The 20509-nt window shown below is 40.9% G+C and overlaps 1 protein-coding gene across 1 annotated transcript in view; it reads left to right on the top strand.

Annotated features, from left to right (window-relative positions):
• The first annotated feature begins 233 nt into the window (after positions 1-233).
• Positions 234-20509, top strand: part of TMPRSS9 (transmembrane serine protease 9) — a 113413-nt gene continuing 93137 nt past the window's right edge. The window contains exons 1-3 of the mRNA XM_073545109.1: positions 234-378; positions 12195-12322; positions 19309-19376. Coding sequence (XP_073401210.1) covers positions 234-378; positions 12195-12322; positions 19309-19376 — 341 coding nt within the window. The remainder of the gene's footprint in view (positions 379-12194; positions 12323-19308; positions 19377-20509) is intronic.

Below are 20509 nucleotides of genomic sequence, written 5' to 3'. Positions count from 1 at the left end.
AGACATGATTTAAATACTAATTACTTACAGATATCTGCAAGTAAATATTTTCTGGAAGTGACAGGATCCCTTTAAGTGTGTGAATTGGAAAGTTTTTATGATAATGCCTTCATAAAAAGTACACCTCTATACTGCTGACCTTAGTGCCCTACAATTTTTTTGGGGGGAAGCATTACTCTCATATTGTGAAAGTGGCATGACACTTGTCTACTCTCTACAGCTCTTTTGTTACAATGGCAGTCCAGCAATGTGATGATACACTGCCTGTTTTAGATGTGGACAAGGTGAATTTCATACACACACGATGCTGCAAATGGATATTGGCCTCAATATTTCTTGGAGGCACGGCCATCAGTCTCACAGCCGGACTATTAATAAGTAAGTGTGCATATTTTTTCTTACCTAAACACTAAAACTCTCTTTAAAAGTGGTATAATAGATGACAGTATTTACTGGAGGAAATCCCACCTAGTTCTTGGTTAAATGAAGCATGTCATGTTGAAAATCTGTATGCATATGAGTCCAGTGGGCAGTCCTATCCATACAAACACCAGAGATTTCAATGAGCAAAATACAAGTTACACTAAACCTTTTCTAACAAAACCATATCTCATTCTGCTCATCTTCTCTATAACAAGCTGTTCACAGATCAGACGGCAAATACATCAAGATAGTTTCCCTTTAAATGCTTGGTGTAGCATGCCTATAGATATGTTCCCCTTTGGCTCTCCACTCAAATTGTTTGCCCCATAATTCTACTAAATATAAGTGCTACTAAAGTAATATGATCAGTTATTATATACAACAAACAAATGAATTCCATTTTGATCAGAATAAATAATTAAAGACCTTTCACTGGATTTTATTATTAACCGTAAATATGACCTGAATATTTTAAATTAAATCTGAATATTTACTCCAATTGCCACCGTTTCACTGATTCTGGAACAATTTGTCTTCTTTTTCTGTGCCCTTCCGTTCCAAAGTTATGCCCCCAGTTATTGTTTTAAAATAATTGGGCGTATAACACAGAACCTCTATGTGGGTGTTTACGATTGCTCTTCTATGATGCTGGCCAATCAAAACAAGGGCCATGTCGTAGATGAAAATTGTTCCAGAATCCGCGATACAGTGCCAATCGGAGGAGGTATTCAGTTTAAAAGGAATCTGTTACCACATTTGACCTATCTAAACTATTAATATGGGCATATGTCCATTGATGAGATGAACACTGAAGAGGAGCATTGGAAGTCAGAATACGCAGGCTTGGGATTTCCAGCCTGACGTCACAGGACAAAGTGATGATGTGGGAGGATAAAGTTAGGATAATGAAGAGACAACAGTATTTTCCGGGCAACATCCTCCCCATAGCATGGGAGAACTCAGTTACATAAAGGGATTAAGGCTGAATTTTCCACAAGACATCTGATATGAGACATACAGGTAGGGCTTTTTTTCAGCAGTCTATAACCTGTATGCCCATATTAATAGGTTAGATAGCTCAAATGTGCTGACAGATTCCCTTTAAATTAAAAAAATCAGTGAAAGATTCTCTATGACTCACTGGTAGCATCTCTTTTAGGACTCGAGAAACTCGAACGAGTCTCGCACGTCAATACCCGGCACTGCCGCTGGCACTCGTTTTGGAGAGTTCAGCTGCATAGAAATACATGCAGCCGCACACTCCGGTCCTGAGTGCTAGGTATTGACGTGCGAGACTCGTCCCAGTTTCTAGCATGTGAGTATGAGCCCTTACTCTTTTAGTCTTGATAAATAATATCGAGTTATCATATTAAGGCAGAAAATATGGCACTCTAGAATGCTTTCATTTGGCGATTTTCAACTTTCATTTAGTGATTTTATCAACATTTTTATAAGTATTAGTGGTGGCAGTAGTAGCAGCTTTTTGTATGGCATAATATGGTGGTAATACATCGTAATAGTTACAGAAGATTGTACAGTTGAAATGAAAGTATACCAATGTATACCAGCACAGCTGATGAAACATAGTTGTCATTCATGTTTAACGTTTATTTTACTTGCTTATATAGCACCATTAACTTCCAGAGCACATTACCGTCACTGTCCCTATTAGGGCTTACAATCTACATTCACTATCAGGATGTCTATGGTGTGTGGGAGGAAACTCACGCAAACACCGGGAGAACAGCCAGCTCCTTGCAGATGTATTTCTTCAACACGGAAATATCAACATTTTTATTAATATTAGTGATGGCAGTAGCAGTTGCATTTTACATGGAAAAATATGGTGGTAATACAGAAGTGGACAAAATTGTTTGCACGCAGCTGTTAAAGTAGGAAAACCCACAATGGTCACTGAAATAACTTGAAGCTGACTAAAGTAATTTTCAATTGAAATTTACTCAATACCAACTAATGAAAATCAGACATTATTTTTTAATTTTGACTCAATAGAAAAACAAGCTTTTTGGGCAATCACTGCAAACAATTTCTATAAGGCCAGGATCACACATGCGTGAAACTTGGCCAAGTTTCACATATTAATACCCGGCACTGCCACCGGCACTCAGGAGCGGAGCATGCGGCTGCATAGAAATACATGCAGCCGCACGCGCCGCTCCCAAGTGCCAGCGGCAGTGTCAGGTATTGAAGTGCGAGACTCGTCCGAGTTTCTCACTTGTGCGATCCTGGCCTAACAGCATGTAAGCCCGCATCAAAGGCAGGGACATGACATATGACATAAGTTTCTGTCATATGTCATGAAGGAGGGGAGTGTGCTGCGGCATGTATTGCTATGCGGCTGAACACTCCGATCCCGAGTGCCAGCGGCAGTGCCGGGTATTAACATGCGAGACTCAGCCGAGTTTCTCGCGTGTGTGTTCCCGGCCTAACCCTAAGACTTCAGCACCTGTCCACAGGTATTCAGATCCACTCCTTGAGAGCAAACTGCTCCAGTTGCCTCAGGATTGAATTGTGTTTTCTCCAGACGGCATGTTTCAGCTCCTTCCACAGATGTTCGATAAGATTTATATCATGACTCATAGAAAATTCACTCCAGAGCGTTGTAAAAGACTTCATTGATAGTTATCGCAAACGCAAAGCCCTACTCTGTGTAGCACAGGCAATCAGACGATTACAGCTTCAAGTCTCATAAGATAACTATTGAAGCAAGTAAAAAAATGCTTTACAAATTATTTAAAAAATGCAAAAAACATAATTCACCCCTTTTGCCCCATGCAGAATAACACAGTTAAAAAATACACATATTTGGTATCACTAACTTCAGAAATGTCCAATCTATCAAAATATAAAGTAAATTCAAAATACCAGAATTACGGACAATAAAAACATCATATCCATGCCAAAACTGTATCAATTAAAACAACAGCTCAGGTCGCAAAAAATAAGCCATCACCCAGCCCCACATCCCAAAAAATAGAGATGCTTCAGGTCTCGGAAAATTTTTGCATTTTTTTCCCCTTACAAAGACTGGATTTTTTTTTACTACTTAAATAAAAAATAACCTATGAATGTTTGGTACCTGCGTACTCGTACTGACCTGGGGAATCATATTGGCAGGTCCGTTTTAGCATTTAGTGAACATGGTAACTAAAAAACCCAAAAAACAATTGTGGAGTTGCACTCTTTTGCATTTTCACAGCACCTGGAATTTTTTTTCCCATTTTCCAGTACACTATATGGTAAAGTCAATGGTGTTGTTTAAAAGTTCAACTTGTCCTGCAATAAATAACCCCTCACATAACCATATTGATGGAAAAATAACAAAGTTATGGCTCTGGGAGGAAGGGGAGCAAAAAACGAAACCGAAAAAGGTTGTGAAGGGGTAAATCTGTTTGGAGGTTGTTCTGGACTCTTTGGTTAATATTTGTATTATCCAGCTGATCAATTTTCCACTTATAACCACATGAGAGGTTGGCTACAGCCCTAGTCACTTTAAACTTTTGAATAACATGCAACTGTAGTAAAAGGAACATAAAGCTATATGGAGATAGTCTTTTAGCCTTCACCTTTAACATGTTTGTCTATAATTTTGTTTAAAATCACCTTAGACAACTCTCTCCTTAGCTTTCTTTGGTCTATGTTCAGTGTGTTTGTGTTAGGCTGGCGTCACACTTGCCGTATGAAAAATCAGTCCAATTTTCTCGGCCGAGAATCGCAGGAGTGTTCTCCGTATGTAATCCGTATGCAAAGCGATGATGTGATTTCCTCGCATCAAGTATCCGTATGAAATCCGTATGCAATCCGTATGCAATGCGATTTTAACATGAGCTTTTACATACAGCAGTTCTCTGTCCTTTACACATCGTTTTAAAACAAAATAATCTTCAAAACATATATATATATATATATATATATATATATACACTGCCTTGCGAAAGTATTCGGTCCCCTGGAACTTTTCAATCTTTTCCCACATATCATGCTTCAAACATAAAGATACCAAATGTAAATTTTTTTGGTGAAGCATCAACAACAAGTGGGACACAATTGTGAAGTTGAACGAAATGTATTGGTTATTTTAAATTTTTGTGGAAAGTCAAATACTGAAAAGTGGTGCATGCAATATTATTCGGCCCCTTTAACTTAATACTTTGTTGTGCCACCTTTTGCTGCAATTACAGGTGCATGTCGCTTGGGGTATGTCTCTATCAGTTTTGTACATCGAGAGACTGAAATTCTTGCCCATTCTTCCTTCGCAAATAGCTCGAGCTCAGTGAGGTTGGATGGAGATCGTTTGTGAACAGCAGTTTTCAGCTCTTTCCACAGATTCTCGATTGGATTCAGGTCTGGACTTTGACTTGGCCATTCTAACACCTGGATACGTTTATTTGTGAACCATTCCACTGTAGATTTTGCTTTATGTTTAGGATCATTGTCTTGTTGGAAGACAAATCTCCGTCCCAGTCTCAGGTCTTTTGCAGACACCAACAGGTTTTCTTCAAGAATGGTCCTGTATTTGACTCCATCCATCTTCCCATCATTTTTAACCAGCTTCCCTGTCCCTGCTGAAGAAAAGCAGCCCCAAACCATGATGCTGCCACCACCATGTTTGACAGTGGGGATGGTGTGTTCAAGGTGATGAGCTGTGTTCGCAAGGCACTGTATGTGTGTGTCACTGACATCTATTTATATATATATATATATATATATATATATATATATATATATATTCTTTGCTAACCTGTCAGTGTGATTTTACTGTACACCGCACATGAATTGCCAGCTTTTCAAAGGACACCGATGCGTATTTCTCGCAAGTCACACGGATGGTCTGTGTGGTGTGCGATTTTTTTCTCACACCCATAGACTGGCATTGGCGAGTCTCGGCCGATATACACAGTATAATATGGCCGAAACAAAAAATGGTGATGAGAGCTGCCCCATAGATTAACAGCGGTCCGAGTGCTATGCAATGTTTTATCGCAAAGCTCTTGTCCATATTCCTCGCTAGTGTGACTCCAGCCTCACACATCATGATGACAAAGAGCACAGTGACTCCTTTTCAACCTTTAAATATGCACTTACTTTTTGTAGACACCTGTGATGCTAATTACAGGACACAAATTAGTTTCACATGTCCCTATGGTCAAATTATTTTCAGGCTTTTTTGTCCAAGCGCGTTTCATTAGTTTATTTTTATTTTTCTGTTGAACCCCAATTTAAAAGCAATGTCTGATTTTCATTAACTGATATTCAGTAAATTTATATTGAAAATTACTTTTGTCAGTTTCAAGATATTTCAGTGACCATTGTGGTTTACTCTTACTTTAACAGAAGGGTGCCAAAAATTTAAATTGTGTCTATATCTGTACATTGTAATAGTTATAAAAATGGTGCAGTAGATGGCTACACTTTTTTATACCGTTGAAAAGTTGGTATACCAATGTATACCTGCACAATTGAAGAAACATTTTTGGCATTCAAATTCATCATTTGTCCCACCAAGGACAACATCTGCAAGGCATTTGTATGTTCTCCCCGTGTTTGCGTGGGTTTCTTCTGGGCACTCCTGTTTCCTCCCACACTCCAAAGACATACTGATAGGGAATTTAGATTGTGAGCCCCATTGGGGACAGCGATGATAATGAGTGCAAACTGTAAAGCGCTGCGGAATATGTTAGCGCTATATAAAAATAAAGATTATTATTATTAAATTCCTTGGTGGAATTTGACCTCAGGACCTAAGAACTATAAGGCTAAAGTGCTAACCACTAAGCCACTTGGACCTAAGAACTGCAAGGCTAACGTGCTAACCACTGAGCGACTTGGACCTAAGAACTGCAAGGCTAAAGTGCTAATCACTAAGTCACTTTGCTGCCCAACATTGGTCTCAAACATTTTACAAACAGATCAATGAATGTGACGTCTGTTACCTATAGACAATGTACTTGTGTATAGGAAGTTGGTGGGATGGTAACAGAGAAGGATTATTGTGGTGACAAAGTGGATTGTGATGGAGGAAATATAACAAGTTCAGTGTAAGTTTAATTTTAGGAATTAGAAAGATATAAAAAAGGAATTGGTTGACAGACAGTCAGGAACAAAAGCTAGTGGGGTGTGATTTTCTGGATTTTATTTTTGATATTCTATCTCTCAATGTTAAAATTAACCTACCCTTAATATTTTAGACTGTTCATGTCTTTGTCAGTGGACAAACTTACAAAATCAGGAAGGGATCAAATACTTATTCTCCCCACTGTATGCAATTGGCTAACGTGTGATGGACGAGACCGTGGCTGCTTCCACTACTTGGCTGGTTATTGCGGAACTGTGAGTGTATGGAATATACACCTCTGATTCCAAAACATGGAATATATTTATATACCCTCCTTACAGTCTTTACTGGTTTGCTTTATTTTTCACATGATGTTCTGTATTTAAAAAAATAATTAGAAATCGTGACATTTTCACACTGACTACTGGGACTATTTTATACTCATACTTCTTGCTCTTAAAAAAATACTTTTCAGGAGTTTCATTATCATCACAGATAGGATTACAATGAAAAGTACGGTAACTCCTTTATATACAATAGATAACACGAGATACACCATTTGCAGCAGATGCTGTCACATTCCTGCTCCCCTACACTTCACATCTTTAGTTGCTTTTCAATACAGTGAACATGGTGTGGGCTACAATATTGTTGCTAAGGTTCATGTGGATTTTCTGAAAGAACAGGAACAACAAGTCTAGAAAGTGTGAATATTGTTAATATAGATTTTGATATGAAAAATAGAAAAGAATTAACAAAAATGTTTTAACCCCTTAACGACCAGGGGTATTTTTGGTTTTACATTTTCATTTTTCCCTCCCCTTCTTTCCAGAGCCATAACTTTTATATTTTTCCGTTTATATGGCCATGTGAGGGCTTATTTTTTGCGGGACGAGTTGTACTTTTAAATGACATCATTGCTTTTACCATATCGTGTACTCGAAAATGGGAAAAAAATTCCAAGTGCGGTGAAATTGCAAAAAAAGTGCAATCCCACACTTGTTTTTTGCTTGGCTTTTTTGTTAGGTTCACTAGATGCTAAATCTGACCTGCCATTATGGTTCTCCAGGTCATTATGAGTTCATAGACACCAAACATGTCTATGTCCTCTTTTATCTAAGTGGTGAAAAAAAATTCCAAAGTTTGCTAAAAAAAAAAAAAATTTGCGCAATTTTCCAAGACCCGTAGCGTCTCCATTTTTCATGATCTGGGGTCGGGTGAGGGCTTATTTTTTCTGTGGCGGACTGATGTTTTTAATGATACCACATTTGTGCAGATACGTTCTTTTCATCGCCCGTTATTGCATTTTAATGCAATGTCTTGGTGACCAAAAAAAACGTAATTCTGGCGTTTTTAATTTTTTTCTCGCTACGCCGTTTAGCGATCGGGTTAATGTTTTTTTTTATTGATAGATCGGGCGATTCTGAACGCGGCGATATCTAATATGTGTATGTAGGATTTTTTTTTTTACTGTTTTATTTTGATTGGGGCGAAAGGGGGGTGATTTGAACTTTTAGGTTTTTTTAATTTTTTTTTATTTTTAAACATTTTTTTTTTTTACTTTTGGCATGCTTCAATAGCCTCCATAGGAGGCTAGAAGCTTGCGCAACCCGATCGGCTCTGCTACATATGGGCGATGAGCAGATCGCCCATATGTAGCAGATTTACTGGTGTGCTTTCAGTGCCGACCACCGGGTGGCGCTGAAAGCCATATGCCTGGAACAACCATAGAGGTCTCATAGAGACCTCTGGTTGTCCAGGCAACATGACGCCGACCCCCGATCATGTGACGGGGGTCGGCGATGAGGTCATTTCCGGCCCGGCGGCCGGAAATGCTATTTAAATGCCCGCTGTCAGCTTTGACAGCGGCATTTAACTAGTTAATAGGCGCGGGCGGACGGCGATTCCGCTCGCGCCTATTGCGGGCACATGTCAGCTGTTCATAACAGCTGACATGTCCCGGCTTTGATGCGGGCTCAGCGCCGGAGCCCTCATCAAAGCAGGGGAGATGTCTTATGACATACTGTGCACGTCATTGGACATTACAATACATGTACATACATGTAACATAAAAGCCTGATTTAGGAAGTAGGTCATTTTTTGATGACACTTTCATTTTAAAGGAGATCTTTCACCAAATTTTTCATGCTGAACTGGACACACAATGTAATAATGGCTGTAGAGCAGAATATTCCTGGAGTGTAACTAGGTGTTATCAGAGACATTCTGAGGGAGTATACGTCTTCCTTCTGTTTCAAGTTGACCAATCATAAACAGGCAGCAACATACAGGAGAAAAAGAACATGCCCCACAATAGCTTAGATCAAGTTTCTCAGTGTGTAAGGTACAATGACAGAGAGTCTTGATTAGAGATGAGCAAATTTGTTCGGATTTTGGCCCCGAATCTGATTTTGACATATTCGGACCATATTCGAACACTATTCGTGCCGAATGTATGTCTTATGATCGATTCCAAACATATTCGGTTATTTCTCCTCCCATTGACTCTAATGACCTTCGGCTGTGTTCGAGGACTATTGCAAAAACAATATTCGACTCCGATCGTATTCGGAACCAAATCCGAACAAATTTCCTCATCTCTAGTCCTGATCTCTTGGTCTTGCATGATATTACTGGAAATAGAGCATATATGACTAACCCCTTTCAGATAAGGGGCAGCCTAACTGAGTTTAGCCATGTCACATTACAAACCTTTCTATTAGCTCTTTTTTCATAGTATGGTCATATCTGCTATACTGTCCTGTCCAGAGTTGAAAGTTCAAAGGTGTCAGCAATCACACTTATGACTATGGTGCTCACAGAAACTTGGCAATTTGTACTTAGCAGACAGTAAGCGCAAAGCATGGTGGGGCATGTTTTTCTCCCATGTGTTACTGCCTGCTTATGATCGGGCAATATCATACAGGGGAAAGAAATTCACACCCCAGTGAAAACTCTCTGATAAAGCCTACTTGGACTTAATGAACATTAACTCAGTAGATGCCAAATACTTTGATTACTAATATTGCCGCATCAGAGATGCAAAATAAAATAAATATTTTCTCGCGCTCTGCAGCCGCGGTCACATTGTGTGTCCAGTTCAACATAAAAACTGGTGGCAGGTCCTCTAAAGATCAGTGTTGTGTTAGTATTAACACAGCACCTAAGGCAGCGTGCCCACCAACAGGAGTAGCAGCATTTTGGATGCAGCATTCTACATTACAACCACAGAACCAAGAGAATTACAAAGGAGTTTGCAGTCCATAATAATATAAAAATATCAATTTATTTAACATATATACCAAAATAAGTAACAATACACATATAAATAAACGAAGGATGAGATAGTGATGTAGTGATGGCTAAGGTCACTCATCAGAAATCATATAAAGTGCTAAAGTGCCAACATTATATATACAATTATGGGGATACAGTAATAGATATCATGCCAGCACAATCATATGCACGTGCGCCCAAATATAGGCTGGCATAAATCAAATAGTACATAAAATATACGCTAAGTGCTTACCCATAATATGTACACACTGGATCAAAGCCCCTCGCCACCGATGCACGTTTCGCTGCTCTTTTTCAAGCTGCGATACACCTTTTTGGTGGATCTCTAAATCCTCTTCTTGTGCTGTATTTGACATATCCACTTTAATCACATCTTGCCACGTTTATTAAAGTAATTGTCACTTGGAGAGTGTAATGAGCAAAATATTAATCTACCTGAGCTAAAGGGAATCTGTCACCCCATTTTCGGCCTATCAGCTGCCGACACTGCCATCAGGGGCTTATCTACAGCATTCTGTAATGCTGTAGATAAGCCCCCGATGTAACCTGAAAGATAAGAAAAAAGAGTTAAGGTCCCGTTACATTTAGCGATGCACCAGCGATCCCGACAACGATACGACCCGGTCAGGATCGCTGGTGCATCGCTAAATGGTCGCTAGTGAGCTGTCAAACAGGCAGATCTCACCAGCGACGCAGCGATGCTCGGCGGTCGTTACTTACCTGTCACACGCAGCGATGATGACGTCTTCCTCCTGCGTCCATCTGTCTCTCGTCAGCGCCAGCAGGACGCCAGCGAGAAGAAAACGGCCCAGGACGTTCTTGCGTGATCAGCGATATCCAGCGGGGGGCCGGTCGGAGGTAAGTGTCACATGTAGCAAGATCGCTAGTGATATCGCTGTTGCGTCACAAAATCGGTGACGCTTTAGCGATATCGCTAGCGATATCGGTATGTGTAATAGACCCTTTAGATTATACTCACCCTGGCGTTCGGTCCGGTGCGATGGGTGTTGCTGTCCGGTCTGGAGCCTCCCATCTTCATACGATGCTGTTCTCCTCCTTACTTCTCCCTCAGCTCCTGCGCAGGCGTACTTTCTCTGTCCTGTTGAAGGCAGAGTAAAGTACTGCAGTGCACAGGCGCCGGATCTCTCTGACCTTTCCCGGCGCCTGTGCACTGCAGTACTTTACTCTGCCCTCAATAGGGCAGATAAAGTACGCCTGCGAAGGAGCCGCGGCAGAAGTAAGAAGGAGGACGTCATCTCTAGAAGATGGGAGGCGCCGGACTGGACTGCGACATCCACCGCACCCAACCTCGCCCCCCAGTTAGTATAATCTAACTCTTTTTCTTATCTTTCAGGTTACATCGGGGGCTTATCTACAGCATTGCAGAATGCTGTAGATAAGCCCCTGATGGCGATGCCGCAGGTGATAGGGCTAAAATCGGGTGACAGATCCCCTTTAACACAGCCTCTCTATGTAAGTAGCGACGGCATACTACAGATGGATTTCAAGTATATCCTAACTTGCAGTGTACCTAGAAGTGCCCCCACTAAAACTAGGAATTATGTCCAGTACACAATGCCCATTTAAATAAAATTGTTACACTAGAAAACCCATATACACACAGTGAAGGAAATAATTATTTGATCTCTTGCTGATTTTGTAAGTTTTCCCACTAACAAAGACATGAACAGTCTATAATTTTAAGGGTGGGTTAATTTTAACATTGAGAAATAGAATATCAAAAATAAAATCCAGAGAATCACATTGTATAAATTATATAAATGTATTTTCACTTTCATATATACAGGGTGGTCCAAAAGTAGGTGGACAGCAAATAATACCATTTATTTTGATTTATATGTAAAATTATATTTACTAACACAAGCATAACATTGACAATTAAATTTTATTCTGAACGATAATACAAAAGCCCTTAAATTTTATCAACGCCAGTGCTCAAACTGTTTTCCATCACAATTTGCACAGCTTTGAAGTCTGCCTCTTACGCTTTGACAAAAATTTTTGCACAATTTGGGTATTAATTTCTTGAAATGCATCTCTTATGTAATTTTTCAAATCACTGACACTTTTTGGTTTTCGACTATGTGAAGAATGAAAAATGGAATCTGACTGGTTGCTAAGGGCAGCTGAGTCAGTTTCACTTTACACCATGTTTGATAAACCTCCCCCTTCGTAACCCTATTACACATACTGTCCACCTACTTTTGGACCACCGTATATATATATATATATATATTAAGATATAAACGCTAGACTTTAACTCATTAACTCAGACTGTAATAAATATTGTAAGTTGCATGAGATGCTCTTATACTTGTCACTTGTCTGTGTTTGATTAGTCTGCAAATAAATGTCTGCAAAATGTTTTTTTCTCTAGTGTATTTAACAACACACAGCCTCACTGTGGTACATACGTTGGAATTACAAGGCCTTCAGTACAACCCTAGTTTACAAAATAGCTCCTCTTTGTACTACAAATCTATAACCACTACGTTACAGAGAATGGTAAGTCTATTACTGTCCAACACTGTCCTCTTGATTGAAAAACTAAACCATAAAAGGTTCTAAAACTGTGACAATATCAATACCAACAACAATTTTCTCCTTTCAAGCTTATTTTGAAAGCTATCTATGGTTTTCGTGTGACATTCAGTACAAAAAAAAAACAAAACACAAAATTGTGAGGGAAAATGAAAGATTTAGACTGAGGACACACAACCGTATATTCTCCTGTATATCTGAGAGAATGGGGTCGATTAGGCAAATCACACTCTGATCACACTCTGATGATTATACTGTTATTCGGTTACCTTGGATGAGGAGAAAATGGAGAAAAAATGTCTCCATCTTCTCCATTGTCAGTCCATGGAAATCAGACTGCACTCAATCATCCCAGTGCAGTCCAATGTTTTCCATGGACTCATTGACCAAATAGATCAAACCCGGGCATATTGTAATTTCTTTTCCCTGGATCAGCTCTGTGTGAGTAAAAAATCAGACGTGTACATGGCCTCACAACATAACATTGTTCCGGGTTTGAACCAATGTTTTATAGGATCGCACTCATAATGACAATACGGTTGCCTGCACGAGCCCCAAGCATAGTTTTACACACAGTGAGGCTGATTTACTAATGCTGTCTAACTTTCAGACAGTTCAAGCTTAGAGAGTTAGGGTATGTGTAGATGACATCTATTTTAGGCAGACTACACTCTGAAACCCGCCTGAAAATGCGCTAACTAATCTCTCAAAAGAATAAACATAAGTAATATGTAAAAACAAATTGCTATTCCTATTCTGACTCTTCAAGGCAGTATGAGTCTCTAAATCCTTTGCCATCAATCCTTTAGATAACTGCATGATTGTTGTACTCCATGCCAGGCATCCTCAGATAGCGCCAACTCAGCCAGCACTGATTTGTAATAAGAGTCCAGGAGAAACAGAGTTGATATTCTCTCAAATCTTGTATTTAGTACAATGCAGCAGGTGGTAAGAGTAATCCCAAACAGAGAAGTATACATGTGCATCCAAAGATGGCTACAGCAAACTGATAATGAAGAAGGGAGGAGCAAGGACTAACATCATCAACTACAGAAGGGAAGAAGGGACAAACTTCAAATAGCAGGGTTTCTCCCTAGCAACAATAGAATGCAATGCATAACACAGAAATACATAACAAGTTGTTCCCATTTATGGGACACAACACTCCCCATCTGAAATCTTCAGATTTCACAATGTCTCTGTATGACGTGATGAGTCATTGCTGTCCAACGCTGACATAGAACCTGAAAAGAGGAGAGAGAAGAAAACACTATGCAACAATAATGCAACAATTCAAGTCCATACTTAAGTGACGACACGTAGTTCTTGAAAAAAGAAATAAAAAATTAATATGAGTTCAGTAGAAAAAAACATCTTTTGGTTGATGAAGCCGCAACAAGCCAAATCTTCCACCAACCCAACAATCCAATAGTAACATTTAATCCACGGGGAAGTGTTCAAGTCCAGTTGCACGCAGATCGTTTTATGTCCTAACATGGCTGGGTTATGAAGGAATATGCTCCCTGCTGTGACAGAGTCTAGCAACAATGTTCAGTTCATGTGACGTCCTCCTTCAGTAAAAGTAGCACAATTCAGCGACTGGGAGAAAGAAGATTCAAGTTGAACCCCCTTTTGTCACCTTGATTTCTACCTTCCAAGTCTTTCCATCATTACTGGGCACAACCTTGGTGATAAGGCCCATCGGCCAGTGGTTACGATGAGCCTCTTTGTCTTTTAAAAGAACGAGATCTCCTTCTTGTTGGTTAGGAGTTGGTCTGATTTCCATGTCAGATTCTGGGTCCAACAGCTCATATGCGTTGCTGACGTAGTTATCGTAGGTATCCTCGTGAAAGATACTCGGAGGTGTGAGCCACATGTTCTCACCGAGCTTGGATGCAGCTGTGAGTCTCGTTCCATGGTTAGGTGGATTTAGATCAGACGGGATTTGATGCCACTGCTCAGGAGTAGCAAAATGTCTAATGCGCTCTACTCTATTACTCACGTAGTCATAAAATTGTTTTGTATTGTTATAGATATATCCGAGTACCACTCTACTATTTGTGTAGAATGTAAAGGAATCTATTGCGATGTCCATTTCATCTCTCATGACTTCAGCTATTTCTACCGCCAATACTGTGGCACAAAGTTCAAGCCTTGGTACTGAGTGTGCAGGTTTAGGGGTTAGCTTGGCTTTACCCAGAACAAAACCACAGTGCACTTCATTTTGCGCTCCCAAGGTCTTCAGATAAGCTACTGTGGCTATGGCTTCTGTAGACGCGTCGGAGAATATGTTGACTTCTCTTCTGGTGGCAACTGAAGAAGATTTTACAGAATAACAACATGGGACTTGGAGTTGTTCTAGGACCTTCAGTGACTTCTTCCAGGCCTCCCATCTTTGTTGTTCTGGGATGGCAGCAGAGGATCCCAATCGGTATTTTCGGCAGTGAGCTGTCTTAGCAAAATCTTGCCTTGAATGGTGATGGTTGAGATGAATTCAAGAGAATCGTAGGTACTGTTTATGACAGATAGGACTCCTCATTTGGTGAATCGTTTTTGTCACATTGTGACACTTGAAAAGTAAATGCATCCTGTTTAATATCCTATAGCAGACCGAGGCTGCATTGCGTGGGAGGGACATCGGAACCTAAATCGAGGTCTCTTAAGCTTGTGGCATAGTCTTCGGATGGAAATGCTTCCATTACCTCTTGACTGCTAGGGCTCATACTCACTTGTGAGTAGCGTTAACGCAGCCCATTTAACGCATGCATTGAACGGACTGCATTAATGCTATGTGAACCTGGCCTAAGGGAGGAGCAAGGGCTAACATCATCAACTACAGAAGGGAAGAAGGGACAAACGTCAAAGAGCAGGGCTTCTCCCTAGCAATAACAGAGTGCAATGCATAACATAGAAATACATAGCAAGTTGTTCCCATTCATGGGACACAACAATTCCTATGTTCAGTCTTTTGAGTGACTTTAAACCGCTTAACATTTACAAAGATGCTAAGAAGTAACCTGTCCATTCTTCTGGCGTTTACTGCCCAAGGATGCTCTATATTTTATAAAAGAAGTCAAGGTATAGCCTCCAAAGAATTTCGGAAGATGCCATGGCATCTTTTTAAGTAAAAAAAGAAAAGAGCCAGCACTGCCAGTGGTCAGAACGCATAACATGAGGTGCATATGCACATATCTTACTGCATTCAAAATGAGACATTTAGCAAAATATTGATCAATATATTGAGCCACCCCGCCACGCCAAGGCAATCTCATATGGGGGGTCCTACTCTACATTTTTATTTATTCACTGTGCCATTGCGGCCTCCTAAATGTTTTAAAAGCAAGACCATATCAAATGCAATCCATACCTGAAGCATATCTGCATCACTCCCGTGCAGCCAGATGGAGCAGGTGCAGATGAAGGCCAACCAGGTCTGAACACAGACATCTCAGGTTTGACCTCCACACACTGCCTGACCAGCAAACACAGATGAAGAGCAATGCAGGCTCAGACATGGATGCAAAAATAAATAAAGCCTGGGGCAGGGCGGGGCTGCCGTGAGTGTGCACAGCAGCCTAGATCAATCACAATAAACACAGAAAAGATGGCGAACATGACCCAGCGTGCACGGCAACAGTGGTGGTCAGACCTGGTTGGCCTTCATCTGCACTTGCTTCATCTGGCTTCATGGGAGCGATCCAGCAATGTTCAGGTACAGATTGCACTTGTTGTGGTCATGCTCTAAGTGTATTTAGGAGGCCGTAATGGCACAGCATTTATTAAAAATATATAGAGTAGGACCCCCCCATATGAGATTGCCTTGGCGCGGCGGGGTGGCTCAATTGAATTGATCAATTTTTTTGCTAAATATCTCATTTTTGAATACAGCTAGACATTATGTGCATATGCACTCCAATTTATGCGTTCTAACCTTAAGCAGTGCTGGCTTCCCCCTCTATTTTCTTGTTGTTGGTTTGTGGCTCACCACCACTGTTGCCATGCACGCTTGGATATGTCCGCCATAATTTTTCTGTGTTCATTGTGATGGATTAGGCTGCTGTGCACACACACGGCAGCCCCACCCTGCCCCAAGCTTTATTTAATTGTGCACCTGTGTCTGGACCAACATCGCCCTTCATCTATGTTTGCTGGTCAGGCAATGTGTGGAGGCCATTCCTGATATGTCTGTGTTCAGACCTGGTTGGCCTTCATCTGCACTTGCTTCATCTGGCTTCATGGGAGCGATCCAGCAATGTTCAGGTACAGATTGCACTTGATGTGGTCATGCTCTAAGTGTATTTAGGAGGCCGTAATGGCACAGCATTTATTAAAAATATATAGAGTAGGACCCCCCCATATGAGATTGCCTTGGCGCGGCGGGGTGGCTCAATTGAATTGATCAATTTTTTTGCTAAATATCTCATTTTTGAATACAGCTAGACATTATGTGCATATGCACTCCAATTTATGCGTTCTAACCTTAAGCAGTGCTGGCTTCCCCCTCTATTTTCATCTTTTTAAGTGTTTTGACACCTTTTTTGCTTCAAAAACTGCTAGTAATTTTTTTCATTATTGAATAGAGTTAAAAATAATATGTCCAGATGATGCCAGTGCAAAAGAAACCCCAAAAATGTGGGAAAAATTGCTGACATTCAAAATGTTGAAAAAGCACTCAAGAAATTACATAAAAACGCTAAAGAAAATGCCCCTTCAGGAAACAAAAACGCTGGCATTTCCTGAAGTCTCTACCTCTTGAAAAACTTATCAGGTTTTACCCATCTGACAAAAATGTTGTGTGAATATACCCTTAAAAGAATTGTCCTGCACTAGTTTATTGCTACTAAAATGCTACATTGCCCCACAATAAAATAAGAAAAACTCATACTCACCTTCCAGGACCAGTACTGTGTCTCCACGCAGTCTCATGACATTGCAGCCTTCCCATTCCAGCCTCACTGGCATCGTTAGAATGGCGCCTGTCCAGGAGGTGAATGTGTTTTTTTATTTTATCTGATAATCTGTGTTAAGTGTGGACAACCCCTGTAGTATTTAAGTAGTGGACAACCCCTTTAAAAGATGCTTATCATAATAGCTCAAGATGTTTTATATATTTTGTGTGTCTTTAGACTGTCTAGTTTAAATTTACACCACTTATTATTTGGCGTACTTTAGTGGGTCCTTGGTGTTTTTTTTAAAAGCAGGTTGATTGCATTTTTTATCTGTTTTCCTATAGCATCAAGAATTTTAAAATGCAGGTAAAAAAACTATGGGTCTAATTAATCAAGATCGGCGTTGTCCACACTGGTCTCGATGAGGGGGTGTGGTGGAGTCAGATGCTTCTGATGCATGATTAGGTGCGTGCCTCCAGGCGCCACACCAAAGATCTTACACCAGTCAGGAACTGGAGTGAGATTACTGATGTAGGAAACATTACAGCTTATCATGAATTAGGCGAGATGTGGCGACATGTCCCCGCCATGCACCACCCATTTTGACAGAGCAGGGAGAAACTGATGTGAGAATGCCAAAAGCCACAAAATGTTGGCGCAACGCCGAGTTGCACCTATATTTTGCAACTTCTAAGAGCTTTTACACCACAATTTTATTGTGAAACTTGGATGAATTGGGCCCAATGAATAAAAAAGTCAGCCAAAAAATGCTTGTAAAAATGCATGAAACTAATGGTGCTTTTTATGAGCTAAAAACACTGCAAAATCACAGACACGTGTGAGTATTCCATGTTGTATTAAGCAGGGTATAATATTTTTCCTGGATCTATTGCTATAGTTGAGAACATTTTCTTCATACCGTATATGTTGGTGCATATTACTGTGTTTGTTGCACAGTTTCTTCCAGAGCAAACAAACATGGGTACCTGTACATAAAATCAGGTACACAGGTGTAAGAGGAAGCAGTGATACCCCTGAAGAGCCCTTACGGGATGTGACCATAGTGAGAAAAGACTGCCATCTGCTGGCCGGGTACAATCAGGTGGAATCAATTTGGGGAACAGCGCTGTGTGGGGACCTGGTCAGGTGACTCGCAGGACAGAGTCCTGGGATATAAAAGCCTTTCACGCCAAACTGCAGGGAGAGTTGACGCCAAGAGAGAGAGAGGAGCAGACGAGGAACAGGGATGGTGCTGAGGTCAGCATGACATGCCTCAGTAGGAAGTCTGCACAACCAGGGCATGGTGCCGATCACGGCCTGAAAAGGTTCAAACTATGTCCGGGAAGACCCAGAGTTCCTACTGCGCTGGTCAACACCCAGAGACCAGAAGTCGCCTGCAAGAGCCCCTGTCCTCTCTGCTCCAGGCCCAGATGTTTACCGATGTTCAAGCAGCGAAGATCCGCAAGGAGACAACGCGAGTGAGCAGGGCCATCACTTCCAGTTTTAACATACGGTACTGGAGTTAGCCAGGTTCAGGACAGCAGGTTAAGAGGTGGCTGATTGTTGCGTGGGAGGCTCAATGCGCTTTAATAGACTTCATCAGAAAGACTTGTTGCCCAACGGGAAAACTCGGTGACCCCTGCTAGGGCCAGAGATAAAGAGAGAACCTACGTGTGAACTCCTTCATGAAGAGGACATTAGTGTTATATAGTGAAGAACTTTCATAGCTATTTCACTCGTATCGTTATTTGGTTTATTATTGATTTGCCTTGTTATTATCACCAACTGTTTAGAAGTACTATAAATCACTACTGCATTTAAACAGAATTCTATCAGTCACTGACTGTTCTTGCCTTGCGTTATCTGTGCATTGCATCCAGTCACCTGCATTACACAGGTACATTAGGGCTCATAGCAGTCTATGAATGTTAAAATAACAGATCCATACAACATAGGTCTGTAATATTACCTTATGCATAAGGTCTGAGCTAAATATTGGTTTGTGGTTAGTATCAGCTCGGTGTAATTTATACAGTTTGCTTATTTGCATGTTTCACTTAGTTGAAATCCAGTTTCAAAGATTCTGTTCTAGAAGATAGCTACACTGGATTAACAGTTTTACATTACAGGTAAGCAATTTATATTTTCTGACTTGTGAAATGAACAGTTATAGAGGGGGTTACTCCACTACTTTTCTATTGATGACCAGGCACCCCCACCAATCAGATCTTCTCAGTGTCCTGGCAGGGGTTGGTCTTCAGTAGTTGCCTACCTGAATAGGACAGCTCCATCAAGAACCCAAAATAATACAGGGTCTTATATTATCTTTTCATCCAAAAGATGGATTAGGGCTTATTCTCAGGGGATATCTGTCATGGTTTACTGAGGCTCCAGGTTAAGCGGTGCAGAATCTGGGAAGCCTCTCTATGGATCTGAGGAGGGTTCTTATAGCCTCATGGAGGAGCCGTCCCCTGTCGTTTATACTCCTATCTGAGTGTGCCTGACCCTGTTCTGTCTGTGCTTCAAGCCTGTCTTCGGATGCTTGCCTGATGTTTGATTCGGTCCTATCACAGTTAACGTCTCTTGTATTCTGACTCTGTACCTCTATGCCCGCCCTGTGTATGACCCATGGCTACGTATTGACCTTTCTGTGAGTATCCCTCCTGTACCTTGCTGCCTGCTCTGTGATTGACCCCTGGCTACGTATTGACCTTTCTGTGATTATCCCTCCTGTACTTCACTGCCCGCTCTGTGTATGACCTCCTGGCTTGCCTGACCTGAGTTCCCCTCTCTACTTCAGCATTCCTGTAGCGGGTATACTACATCATCTGCAGTAGTAGGACGCTAAGCCCCGCCCCCCTGCGGTCACATGATCATAGGTCCTGTGCGCACCTAGCTCTTCATCGTTGCTCCACCTCCCGCAGGTCCTCAAGCTACTCTGCTCCTACCCACATTAGACGCCAGGACTCCTGTGGCTGCGGGTAAGAGTCCTCCACGTGCACTCTACAGTGTCTACAAGTAGTATTCAACCCCCTGCAGATTTAGCAGGTTTACACATTCGGAATTAACTTGGCATTGTGACATTTGGACTGTAGATCAGCCTGGAAGTGTGAAATGCACTGCAGCAAAAAAGAATGTTATTTCTTTGTTTAATTTTTTTTTAAATTGTGAAAAGTTTATTCAGAGGGTCATTTATTATTCAACCCCTTAAACCACCAGAATTCTGTTTGGTTCCCCTAAAGTATTAAGAAGTATTTCAGGC

This window comes from Dendrobates tinctorius, unplaced genomic scaffold (genome assembly GCF_039654945.1).
Source record: "Dendrobates tinctorius isolate UK_male_01 unplaced genomic scaffold, ASM3965494v1 ptg000011l, whole genome shotgun sequence".
Taxonomy (NCBI): domain Eukaryota; kingdom Metazoa; phylum Chordata; class Amphibia; order Anura; family Dendrobatidae; genus Dendrobates; species Dendrobates tinctorius.
This window is presented reverse-complemented; position numbering and strand designations above follow the sequence as displayed.